Raw genomic sequence first — 13635 nt, forward strand, 5'->3', positions numbered from 1 at the left:
AGAGATAAAGGAGTCGGCTCTACAGCCTTAGCTAACCGCCAGCTGGCTTTTAGCTCATGCGGTAGAGACTCAGGCACTAAGCTCCAAAGGCCCTGGTTCAATTCCGACAACCAGGGTCTGTCAGCGTTACACTGTAACCTCCCTTTATTGTTGGTTTGAATTTGTTACCTTTGCCTCTCTGTGCTGGTTCTGCCACATTCATAATAAAATAAATAAGCTCAGCACTTGGGACTTTGCAATTGCTCTGACAAGGAAGGTGCTCACATACTGTGGTGTTGGGCAGCAATAGAAACCCGAATACAGATAGATAGCAAAACCAATGGTGCTGCCTAAATGACCAAAGAGGACACAAAAGTCTGAGGGCAGAATAATACACAAGAGAACAAGAGAAAGTGCTGCCTGGATGAATAATTTAATGCATTGAACACAGATTCAACGTGCTACAATAGGACATTTAGTCTCAGCTATTAATTTGACGATGGGGTCTTCAGCTACGCAGTGCTCCCAAAGCTGCTATTTATTATTAATTATTCGTATTGTTATTTATCTATATAGCTAGGAACATGACAGAAATCTATGAAGATAAGAAAATAAAGTCTTTGACCCAAGAGCTTACAATTTCAATAGATCTCCCATAACCAGTGAGTGTCACGGAAAGTCGCTAGGTTGTTGATTTTGTACTGACTGAGAGATATGCATGTAACCGACAGTATCACAACACCATTTCTTACAGAAGCCTTGAAAAGCAGAAAAAAGCTTGTGAGATTTCATTGGATCACAGCTCCAGGTGCTCTGGCTGTAGAAAGTCAGAATATGTCTTTTAAGAGGTCTCCCCCCGCTCACCCATGAGAAACACAAATAAGAGTGTAAAAGGTTAGACTTACTGGGTCTGATTTGCCACTGCTCTACTCCAATTTTATATTGGTCTAGCTCCATTTTGAGCCATAATGAGTAAACAGCTGTGGTTGGTATAATTGCCTGAAGGAGTTCCAGCTCCTTTCACTTTTCATACAATTTTTGACTGCATATCAAAGTCAAGAACCTGGAAGAACATAACTGGGTGATGTAGTAAGCATACATATGTTGGAAAGCTCTTAATGTAAGGCCAGCTCAGGACTATCTGAATTCACTGTAAATCTCACTCCCTTTCCAAAAAAGTAAAAATGAAAAAAATGTAAAAATGCAAACGTAAAAATAGTTTAATTTCTTATTCTAGGTAACACCTTTTAATCAAGATTATATTGGCTAACCTTGTGATATGTCATGGTTGTCTGTGTTATAACAGATACTAAATTTACAATTAAAGCATATTGGATTAGTAGCACAGCTCTTTTGTTAAGCAAGTACAGACTCAGGGAATTCTCTGCTAGTCTATTAACAAATTACCTCAAAGAGATGGAGAAAATTCATGCCACAAAATCCAAAAAAACAGTTAAATTACTGACATTTAAAGGAGGTAACTGCAGCAAGAAAATATCTGCTTCTCTTGAGGAAGTTCATTCTCTTTTGTGCCTGCTAACAGTTGTGTGCCAAAATGAGACTCACAGAGAAATTCTTGAAATGAGAGAAAAAAATGGCACTTTTATTTGAAGATTTTTTTGTGGCGCAGATATATTACATTTCTTTAGTTTTCATAAAATGGCTGGTGTTGCATGCAGAGCGTTGAACATTCAATTTCTCACCTATGAGTGTTTTTGTCTGAAAATAAAGCCATTTGGAGAGAAAACGCAAACACAGGAACTGCCACACCAGATCAACCTAGTGATCAATCCAGTCCAGTACTGTAGCTTCAACAGTGATCAGCGCTAGATGCTTCAGAGGAAAATACAAGAAGCCCTGCAGAGGTCGGTGATAAGATAAACTGACCTGAGGGAAAGTTTCTTCCTACCCACCCACAGAGGTTGGCCTGTGGTCTGAAGCTTTTCCACGTTTAATCAAAAAAAGTGAATTTGGACATTTATCCTGGTGCCACAGTCATGCACTGCATCACAGAGAAAATACAGTAGACTGAAAAGTGAGGGCAGTCTAGAATATGGAAGAGCCTTGCTCAAACCAAAGAACTATCATTGGGGCAGAGGTGAGGAGAATGATACACTCCTTTTCTGAAAATAATGATTCCTTCACCACCTGCTTGTGTTAGCCTTCATTATGTTGATTCTTATCAGGCTGCTTTAGCACAGCCAAACCTTAGTGGCACAAGGCTTGAGCCAAAGGCCATTGAAGTCAATTGGAAAAGTGCCATTGACGTCACTTGCCTTTGGATTCAGCCCACAATGCAGGCTGGTACACAAACACAAATACTTGGACTCATTAAGACCATGTATTAAAGTGCCGTGTTATAAATCTGCCATGTCCTTTTCAGATAAGGTCCAATAGTTCTGTGTAAGAAATATTGCAGAGCACCAACGTGTTATATTTTCCTGGGAGTCACATTGCAGCTGGGAATTGTGCATCCCCATTCTCCATCCCCATCCCTAGTGCAGAAGGCCGGCCTGTGGGTTACAGGAAGGGTTGTGGGGACCAGTGGCAAAGAGGCTGACCCCTACTTCCACAAGGGAAGGGGAAGATTTGTGCATGGATGATCAACCCATCCCATTTAATTACCTATATCAGGCTACCACACAAGAAAAGGGGAGGCCACTCCATAATTTTTGTTGTTTAAACTGCTGAGGCTAAAGCCCAGCGGAATGCCCAAAGGTACTGGCTGGATGCTGAATGACCTCTCGGACCTCATTTTTCTCTAAAGTGTATCCGCCCCACTTTCTGGAACTTGCTGTTCCTATTAGAAAAGTTCACTGATAACAATCTCTCTCTCCCCGGACTCCAACACCCATTTGGGAAAGCTCAATGAAAAGGACAAAGATAGGGAATGCACTTTGATTCCCAAGCTCCTAAAGGAGCATGACGACAATGGCGAGCAAAACCAGCCAAAGCTCTTTAAGAGAGCACTTGAGTCACCTGGCCTTTTTGTAGTTGATACTGAGCTCCACAATTCCTGTGTCCCTGCTATTTCAAGGGCTCAAGGACACTAGAACAGACACATAGCCCAGATCCTGAAAGGTTTTAAGCTCCTAGCTTCTACTGGGAGCCTCAGTACCTTTGAGGATCTGGCCCACAGTCTCTAAGGCAATATGGTCCTCTCAGAGCAGACTCTATTGTGGAGAAATCTGCATTCATGCTATTATTTGCATGTACTAATTGGGGAGAGCCAACTCTTGTGTCATGCATTACTCTACTCTCTTCTAGAAGTGAGTGAACATTTTCCATTGAAATCTTTTTTGTTTTTGCTTTTGATGGAGAATGGTTTTCCCAAAAAATCAGAAATATTTGCAAAAGAGATTCACATTTTTGTTTGACAGCCTGAAAAATCAAGAACAAAATTTTTGGCAAGTGAACATTTATTTTATTTTTGTCAAAAATTTTCACACGGAAAAACAATAATTTCCTGACCATCTCTAGTCTCTTCCCATTCATTTCCTCCTTTTCTCTGTCTCAAACATCTCCCACTTTCTTACTCCTTGTTTTTTCTATTATTCTCATTGCCTTTCCTTCTCAAGTTAAAATTTATTAATACATTGCCGATTCTATTCTCATTCTTCATTGGTTTCCGGCTTGTTTCAGAGGGGTAGCTGTGTTAGTCTGTATCAGCAAAAACAAAGAATCCTTGTGACACATTGGAGACTAACACATTTATTTGGGCATAAGTTTTAGCCCATGAAAGCTCATGCCCAAATTAATGTGTTAGTCTCTAAGGTGCCACAAGGACTTCTCGATATTTCTGCTCATTTTAGTTACTTAGCCCAATTTTTCATAAAACACCACCCTCTGGAATCATCTTCCTCCAACAACTCAGTTTCTTACTCCTTAATTCTCAGAAAGTTTCACCTGTAGGCTACCAAGATATACTCTCTACATTACTGGTGGTCCAGGGACCATATTTTGAGAAGCAGCTTTTGCACAATATCAAGAGTTCAGGCTATAGCTGGGTTTTGCCTTAACTTTGAATCTCCTTGCTTAGGAGGGGACTGATAACATTGTGCTGTAGGTTCAAAAGGCATTCTGTTACTTGTTTGCTAGTCTAGTGATTCAAAACCAGCAGTCTGAATCCAGTTCCCACAATTTGAAGAGGGTGGTAGTGCATTCCAGATCTGACACTTTCATAGCGTTACTTTAGGATACTTTTGGTGACCTCTCAGTTGATGTGCTTTAATGTGTAGTCCATGAAAAATAGTCCAGAAACTGGATAAAAGAAGAGGAAGTTGTTGCTGTTATGTGTCTGTTGCTGTGCTGCATATGATATACATGAAAAGGATTATATAAGCCAATCGGTGTTTGATCTGATGCTGTAATGCTTGTAACTTCTGTAGAGGTCTGATGGGAGGAATTTCTATGGAACTAGACAGAACTGGATTAGTCTTCTCTAATTCACTCAGGCATTTTAAGTTACAGTCAGATGATTTAAATTCAGTTTCCTCGATCACATTTGGGTTCTTAAACACCATTGCTCCCAATCCAGCAGCTGTCTCTAACACACAGAGGTAGTCATTTTTATCCCAGAACTAGATGGCATGGTCCACCTAGTCCTCTTCCTCCACACTGGCATAAGTCCATAGCTCTTCCCATGCCATCTTCGGCCAATTTCCGCTTGCACCTGAAAAGGGAAAGGGACAGTTAGGTTGATTTCATCTCTGTGCCAAATGAGCCCGGCGAGAGGAGGCTTGGACAGGTACGTCATGGTACCCAACTCGAGTACATACATTATAGACCCACTAGGGAAGGTTTGTCATGAGAACTAGTCAACATTTTTCAAATGTGACAAATTTTAATGACATTTCAAAATAAAAAATGGAAAAAACCTCAGTGTGATTTTTCTGCATATTTTCCAACCAACTATAGAGCTAGAAAACATTTTTTTAAATGTCGAAATGTCAACATTTCTAATTTTAAAAACCGAAGAAATTTTTTTTAAATGTGTGACTTTTTTAACATTTTCTGATTTTAAGAAAAAAAGAAAGTGTAATTTTTAAATGAGTTTGAAGCCGCTCTGAATTTTTGTAACTGCATTTCTAAAATAAATGTCTTCTCATAATGCAATTAAAGTATTACCGAAAATTTGGTCTTGCAGTTGGAACTATAAAAATAGATCATCCCAACCAGTAGTTATACAATAAGTGATAACCTAATTTATAATAATACCTTTTGCAGCATCAGACCTTTTGTAGCATGCATAATACCATCTAAGCATCATACAAAGTTCAAAAATTAACAGCATTCCTAGGAGGGACAGAGTTAGATAAGTTAAATATTATTATCCCTTTGTTCCAAAGAGGTAAAGGCCCAGATCTTTAAAATATTTAGGTGACTAACTCTGATTTTTTATTGTAATGGTAGTTAGGTGCGTAAATACCTCTGAGAAGATGGCCAAAGTGACTGCCCTAGGTCACACAGTAGATCAGTGTGAAAAATGTCAGCCACACATTTCAAAGCCTTTGTGACAGGGACCACATCTATAGTGTTTGTACAGGACCTAGAAATCAGCTTTAGGGCTTGCAGGAACGGCTATGAAATAATACATAATAATAAACACCTAGATGGACAGAGATGGGATTAAAACTCACGCATCATGGCTCCCAGTTCCATGTTCGGACCAGTAGCTCATGTTGCTTCTAATAAATTGATAGCATACCCATTTGAGTGTGACAATTGCTTTTGATTCTGTGTACAGTATCTAACCAATGAATAAAAGGCACATCTCTTCCATTTAAAATGAACACCTAGTTCAAGCCTACTGCATGACCCGGGTCTGTTAACTCAAACCCAGTATCAGACTTATAAAGGTCACCCACTAGAGGGCGACAGACAACCATACTATAATGTGAATTGCACACAACACATATAGCTGTGTTTACACTAGGATGGCCAGATGTCCTGATTTTATAGGGAAAGTCTTGATTTTTGAGTCTTTTTCATATGTAGGCTTCTATTACGTCCTACCCCCTGTCCTGATTTTTCACACTTGCTATCTGGTCACCCTAGTCTACACTAATATTTTCCTTAAATTTTCCAAACCTAGCTCCAGCTCTGATGCTAGGAACAGTAGAATGCTAATATAGATGGCCTGCTGGCATTTCAACAAGTGAGTCATGCAATAAAAATAATCTCTAGTACTTACATAGTGCTTTTTTATGAGTAGATCTTAAGAAACTTATCACGGGAAGTCAGTATTATTAATCCCATTCTACAGATAGGGAAACTGAGGCACCAAGCAGTGATGTGACTTGCCCAAGGTCACCTAGCAGGCCAAGCTGAGCACAGAACCCAGCTCTCCATTATCCCAGCCTAGGGTGCTATCTATTTGCTCTCATTGCCTCTCCATTATCCCAGCCTAGGGTGCTATCTATTTGCTCTCATTGCCTCTCTCATAATACTAAGAACAGTGCTAGGGGAAACCCTGGTTAAAAATGCCAGCAGTCTAAGGTGGTTTAACACAAACGCTCCCACCATTACTACCTCTTTTGGAGCTCAGTTGGTGATAGAAATCTAGTATTAAAAATCTAGTATCGACAAGGCTTATGTGAGAACTGATATCCGCTGGTACATAGTCACTGACGTGCCATTCTTTTTTGACTTCTGACTCCTCTGTCATGTTTGCGGAACTAGTTGCTTTTACTGCCAGACCATTTTAATTAAAATATTTTGAAACTATCCATGAAATAACTGCCTATGTCTCCCAGCATGGTGTGTTCCTCTGAGCTTCTGATGACCAGGATAGTGGCTTAACACACAACTCTTTCCACGGGGGTGTGCCACTTAAGAAGCTCGTACTGTGCAATTTTCAGAGCTTGTGCTGGGGATGAGGGGCACGTCTTGGTGTGCGTGTGTAAATTGCTCTTGTTTGTTTCTCTTTCTCATCTTCAGCTCCCACAGAGCAGGCACCCTTCTCTGCCTCATAGGAGCTAGGAAGATTGCATCATTGGAATCCTGTGTCCTGTTCTGGTGCCTACATTTCAAAAAGGATGTTGAAATATTGGAAAAGGTTCAGAAAAGAGCTACGAGAATGATCTGAGATCGGGAAAATATGGCTTACAGCAATGGTGGGCAACCTGCGGCCTGTGGGCCGAATGAGGCTCATCAGGGTAATCTGATTGCGGGCTCTGAGACATTTTGCTGATATTGACCATTCACAGGCACACCCGTCACCGCCCGCAACAGCAGTTCACCATTCCTGGACAATGGGAGAAATGGGAGAAAGCAGGGGCATGCACATCCCTGCAGCCCACGTTGTTTCCTGCAGCTTCCATTGGCCAGGAACAGCGAACCACAGCCACTGGGAGCTGCAAGGAGCCATGCCTGCGGACGATCAACATCAGCAAAATGTCTCATGGCCCACAATCAGATTACCTTGATGGGCTGAATGCAACCTACAGGCCGCAGGTTGCCCACCATTGGCTTAGAGTGAGAGATTTAAGGAGCTCAATCTATTTCATTTATTCAAGATATGATTAAGAAGTGGCTTGAGCACAGTCTCCATGTACCTACATGGGGAAGAGATCTTTAATAGTGGAGTTTAATCTAGCAGAAAAAACAATGAGATGAAATAGCTGGAAGCTGAAGCTAGACATATTAAGCCTAGAAGTGAGGCACAACTTTTTTTTAACAATGAGGGTAATTAACCTTTGGAGCAACTTACCTAGAGATGTGCTGGATTCTCCATGTCGTAGCAGTATCAAAGCCACTAAGTTTAGACTCTGATCCAAACTTTCCCAGTGTTGTAAGGAATTCAAGGTCAGAGTTCTGGACTGGATCCACTACTGCTTTCTGGGCTTCTTGTCAGTCAGCCAGGAGCAGACATAGAAGCAGCCTTAGCAGATGCTGCAGCAGGGACTGGCAGACCTGGATGATGTCATCTGGCTGTTATCTGTCATTTTCTTCCCTATAGTGGTTATCTGTTTGCACTCACCCACCCATTCCCTAACAATCTCTTCACTCCTCCCATCCACCATTCTCTACGCCTTCCTTCTCTCCACCCCTCCCCTCCCATCTATTCCCCCATCCTTCCCTTTATTTTTCCATATTTAGCTTATCTCCCAATAGCTAAAGCCCCACACAAAGAATGTTTGGAAAACAATTTTGGCATTAATGTGCCATTTGCTGACCACCCACCCTGATCTTTCTGTTTGTACATTATACTCCAGGGTCCTGCCCTATGTCTGTCATGTCTATTTCAATTATGAGCTCTTTGGCGAGTGACTGTCTTTTACTCTATATTTATAGCACAATTGGGGTCTAATCTTTATTGGCACTAAATAACTATACAACTAATAATTAATAGTAGTAATCAGTAATGATCTGGAAAAAACTGATATGATAGAGATCTATAAAATCACGAATGGTGTAGAGATGGTGAATGAGGAAGTGTTATTTATCCCTTCAAATAACACATGAACCAGGGGTCACCCAATGAACTTATCAGGCAACAGGTTTAAACAAACAAAATGAAGTATTACTGCACATGCTGCATAGTCAACCTGTGAAACATTGCCATGAGATGTTGTGAAGGCCAAAACTATAGCTGGGTTTGAAAAAGAATTAGATACATTCATGGAGGATAGGGTCCCTTAAAGGCTATTAGCCAAGGTGATCAGAGATGCAAGCACATGCCCTGGATGTCCTAAGCATCTAAGTGCTAGAAGCTGAGACTGGACAACAGAGGCTGCATCACTCAATAATTGCCCTGTTCTGTTCATTCCCTCTGAAGCATCTGGCATTGGTCACTGTCGGAAGACAGGATACTGGGCTAGATGGACCATTGGTCTAACCCAGTATGGCCGTTCTTAGTAGATTCAGTTGGTTTTGACCCTTGTTATGTGACAGGGTATAATCTTTGTAACATTAACTCATGTCATGTGACTGAAGCCAGGACATAAATATCAGATTCTTTTAGCACCTGTATTACACTCCTATATTGGGGGGAGGGATAGCTCAGTGGTTTGAGCACTGCTCTGCTAAATCCAGGGATGAGAGGTCTATCCTTGAGGGGGCCATTTAGGGATCTGGGGCAAAAATCTGTCTGGGGACTGGTCCTACTTTAAGTAGGGATTGGACTAGATGGCCTTCTGAAGTTCCTTCCAACCCTGGTACTCTATGATTCAATTACACACTTGTATTACAATGCATGTCTGAGTAACAGTAAAATGTAGTGCTTCATATGAAGAATGGAAATAAATATATCACACTAAAGAAATGTTGTCAAGGTTAGAGAACATAGTGAAAGCTACCTGTACCAGACATTATGTATATTTGACAATCATGGACTCATAGACTTTAAGGTCATAAGGGATCATCATTATCACTTAGTCTGACCTCCTGCACATGGCAGGCCACAGAACTATACTCACCTGCTCCTGCAATAGACCAATAGCCTCTGGCTGAGTTACTGAAGTCCTCAAAGATTTCAAGTTACAGCCTCCACCATATACACTAGTTTAAATCTGCAAGTGACCCATCTCCCACACTACAGAAGAATGCAACCCTCCCCCCAGGGCCTCTGTCAATCTGATCTGAGGGGAAATTCCTTCCTGACCCCAAATCTGGAAATCAGTTAGACCCTGGGCATGGAGGCAAGACCTGCCAGCCAGACACCTGGGAAAGAATTCTCTGTAATAACTCAGAGCCCTCTCCTCTTATGTCTGATCTCCAGCGGTTGGACATATTGGCTAGAAGCAGTTGGGGATGGCTGTATGTCATTGTGGGCAACCTCATCTGACCACCTCCTCCATTAATGTATCAAGCTGAGTCTTGAAGCAAGTTAGGTGTTTTACCCCCACTGTTCCCCTTGGAAGGCTGTTCCAGAACTTCATGCCTCTGATTGTTAGGTTTGAAATTAGATGAAAATTTCTAACATTGTTGATGGCCAGTTTATATCCCATTTGTTCTTGTGCCAACATTAGCCCTTAACGTAAATGACTCCTCTCCTTCTCTGGTATTTATAGAAAGCAATCATAGCACTCCTCAGTCTTTGTCTGGCTAGGCTAAACAAGTCAAGCTCCTTAAGTGTCCTTTCATAAGGTAAATTCTCCATTCTTCTGATCATCCTAGTAGCCCATCTCTGCACATGTTCCAGTTTGAATTCATCTTTCTTAAACATGGGAGACCAGAATTGCGCACAATATTCCAGATGGGATCTCACCATTGCCTTGTGCAATGGTAATGACACTTCCCTAGCTCTACTGTAAATACTTCACCTGATGCATTTTAGGATTGCAATAGGCTTTTCCTGGGTTGCATCACACTGATGGCTCAGAGTCACCCTGTGATTAACCAATACACTCAGATCTCTCTCCTCTGTCACTTCCAATTGATGCATCCCCAGCTTACAGCAAAAATTCTTGTTAGTCCCTAATTGCATGATCTTGCACTTTGCACTATTAAATTTCATCCAATTCCTATTACTTTTCAAGGTTATCCAAATCTTCTTGTATGATAGTCTGGTCCTTCTCCATACTAGCCATAACTCCCAACTTTGTGTCACCTGCAAATTTTATTAGCACACTCCCACTTTTTTGTGCCAAGATCATTAATGAAAATGTTAAATAAGATTGGTCCCAAGACTGCTTCTCCACTCCAGCCTGACAGTTCACCTTTCTGCATGATCCATTGTAGTCTCCCCTTTAACCAGTTCCTTATCCATATTTTGATTCTTGTATTAATTCCCATCTTGTCCAATTTAATGTATAATTTCCAATGTGGAAATGTATCAAATGCTTTACTGAAAACTGGGTAGATTAGATCTACTGTATTTCTTTGTCTTTGGTTGTCTTCTCAAAGAAAGACATCAAGTTAGTTCGGCATGATCTACCTTTTGTAAAACAATCGCTCTAAAGTTGACATTATTTCCAACTTAATAAAAATCTGTTGGCTCCTTGGGGTATGGACCTTCTTTTAATTCTATGTTTGTAGATCACCAGCACATCCATGTGTTGGTTCATTACTGAGCCTATAAGAGTATAAATAATAATAAACTGAAATGGTAATAATTTTCCATTAAATTTATGACAAAATAGACACAATGTTTCTGCCCACTAGGTGGCTTCATTCTCATGAAGATAGTTTAAAGAGATATTCAGCAGCATTAACTCCCGTGTTACTAGGCAACCGGGCTAAACTAGGACATCTGATCACCTGCCACTGTGAAATTAGATATTAACTCTATATGGCTTTCATTTAAATCAATAATGAAGAGGAGAATGTAGTTCTCTTACCTCTTGATTAAGAAAACAGTACAGAACGGCTACAATAAACCCCTAAAGAAGCAAAACAGTTAAGTGATAGCACAGTTTTAAAAAGCTGCTTCAGCTACATCAGTCTGTGATGATACTCATAGATCCTATACATTGGAATGAGCGTAAAATATTCTAAACTGAATTAAGTACAGTTAGACAGTTAATCAGCCAGATCCTCAGCTGGTGTAATCACTCCATTGAAATCAGTGAAGCTACACCAGTTTACACCAGCTGATGATCTGGTCCACTGAAGCTCCACCAAGAATGAATTTGGCCTTATATCTGCAACATGGTGGTCAAAATTACGGCTCTTCCAAATATGTTGTGGGCCAGATCCTCAGCAAGTATAAATCAGACAAAGCAGCCCGGACTCCACTGGGAGACTGTGTTTGTTCTGGATCATATTGCTTCCAGTCACTGCTTAGCTTTATTTTTTATAATTTCTCTAAATACCAAATCACTAGCTTTATCTCTATAGCACACTGCATGGCGTTAATATTATACACAACTGGCCTGATTCTGATCTTACACACAGTGGTTTTACACCAAACAAAAACTCCAGTGAAACCACTAGAGTTATGCCTGGTGTCCAACAGCTCAGAGCAGAATCAAGCCCTAGAGTGTTTTAGGAAACATTTTGGGGTAAATCCTCCATTGGTGTAAATCTGCACAGTGCCACTGAAGTCAGTTGTTCTATGCCAGTTTACACCAGCTGAGAGTCTGGCCCTTTTAATATCTTTTCTTACATTGCAAGATCATTTAATGATGACTGAAAGCCCCAAAGACTGAAATTCAGAGTAGGGACTGAAATCCCAGGCTGAGTTTAGACAGGAAGAATGAGAGTATTTGGACTGGAATTTGTGAACATCATGAGTCCAATCCTCAGCTGGTGTAAATCTGCACAGCTCATGGGTCTCTGCTGATTTCCAGCAGCTGAAGAGGCTGTGGGATTGTTAGTGACCAGTGGAACGCTGCATTTCAAGTGAGTATAGCCACTAGACATCTTGGGGCAGGGCTTGCGACATATGTCAGGGGAAGGGATGGGGCAAAGAGAGGGGCTTTCAGCCACCTTTGTGCTGCCCAGATCCTGGACTAATGCAGGGAGTCAAAACAGCCCTCAGCGTAAACCAGAGCAGCCTGGAGGTTGCTCTAACTTATGGCAGCCTCCCCACTGCCCTGAATGTCCTAGCACTCAGTGCCACTGGCACACTTCCTATTCTGGGGTCTGCCATGGGTGCAGTATAGGTCTGATTCCTGCATTGGGGAATTCTGCCCTGGGCTGGTGTGGTTTATCTAAAGGCTTATACACTGCCAGAGCAGTGTATAGGGGTTGGGAAGTGAATTGACCCCTTAGTTTTTAGACGTGAGACATTGATAGCCACTGGATGTTCTTCTGCAGGATTTAACCGGGGAGGTTTAAGTCACCCCGCCACAGGTTGGCCACTACAACAAAGAGGGTAAAGTTCTGTGCAACTTCGCCATCTTCAGCAAAGTGGCATCCAGGACCGAGTTTGGATCACAGGCCTTCTTGAATGTGCACAGAAGTGATCCTATCTGTTCAGGCTAGACAAGCTGCGGCAATACTTCAATGGGTTTACCTGGAAAGATCCAATGCAGAGCTCTAAATATAGCCGGACTCCCAGGTTGGTGTATTCGGGCAGGAAGTTGAAGACAATGTAATGTGTCCCAAATAATGGAATGAGAAGCAGCGTCGATTTTGAGAGACGTCTAGGGCAGGAAATAAGAAGAGGTCAATATATTCATTCTTCTGAAGAGCATTAGGACAGGTGAACTAAAAATTCTCTGGTAATGAGTGATTCTCAACAGGTTAAAAAGGGACCCAGATATATATTTTCAAGTCTCCTGGGACAGGTTTTTATAAGAACAAAGGTGGGCACAGATTTCTTGTGCTTCTGGCTGGAGCGGAGGTACCACATAACCAACCTTTTTTTGCTGTGATTCAGTATTCTTAATGCTTGAATAAGAATGAATAAAAGTGCTGTTCAGAGAGATACCTGGTCTAGTGATCTTGACAACAGAACTGGGGCTAGGCCCCTGAGTTCCAACCCTGGCTCTGAAAATGACTCTATCTGTGATCTTGGGCATGCCCTTTAATTTCAGACTCAACTGCTCCATTTGGAAAGAATATCATGGCCAGGAGCATTGCTCACAATGTGTGTGATGCTGGATTACCTGTACTGACATGAATTATTGAAGTTGATTTGTCGCGGGTCCAGCTTTTTCAGCAAGATTCTGATGATGTTGATAAAAAGGATAAAGTTGACCTGTTTCCATTTTTTTGGAAGAAAGAAGATTATGTTACTTTTTACTACCAAACATTCCTCTGAAAAGT

At 41.4% G+C, this 13635-nt stretch overlaps 1 protein-coding gene across 8 annotated transcripts in view; it reads right to left on the reverse strand.

Annotated features, from left to right (window-relative positions):
• Nucleotides 1-13635, reverse strand: part of GHRHR (growth hormone releasing hormone receptor) — a 1095940-nt gene that overhangs the window by 1037481 nt on the left and 44824 nt on the right. For 4 of the 8 annotated variants that reach the window (XM_050942718.1, XM_050942719.1, XM_050942717.1 and 1 more), the window contains 4 exons: nucleotides 13476-13567; nucleotides 12881-13010; nucleotides 11262-11303; nucleotides 1562-4651 (listed from right to left, as the gene is read on the reverse strand). In XM_050942718.1, coding sequence (XP_050798675.1) covers nucleotides 4526-4651; nucleotides 11262-11303; nucleotides 12881-13010; nucleotides 13476-13567 — 390 coding nt within the window. In that variant the 3' untranslated portion in view covers nucleotides 1562-4525. Of the gene's footprint in view, nucleotides 1-1561; nucleotides 4652-7690; nucleotides 7894-11261; nucleotides 11304-12880; nucleotides 13011-13475; nucleotides 13568-13635 lie in introns of those variants that run through there. The other 4 variants (XM_050942723.1, XM_050942722.1, XR_007772841.1 and 1 more) reach the window with 3 other exon arrangements.

Source organism: Gopherus flavomarginatus, chromosome 2 (assembly GCF_025201925.1).
Source record: "Gopherus flavomarginatus isolate rGopFla2 chromosome 2, rGopFla2.mat.asm, whole genome shotgun sequence".
Taxonomy (NCBI): Eukaryota; Metazoa; Chordata; order Testudines; family Testudinidae; genus Gopherus; species Gopherus flavomarginatus.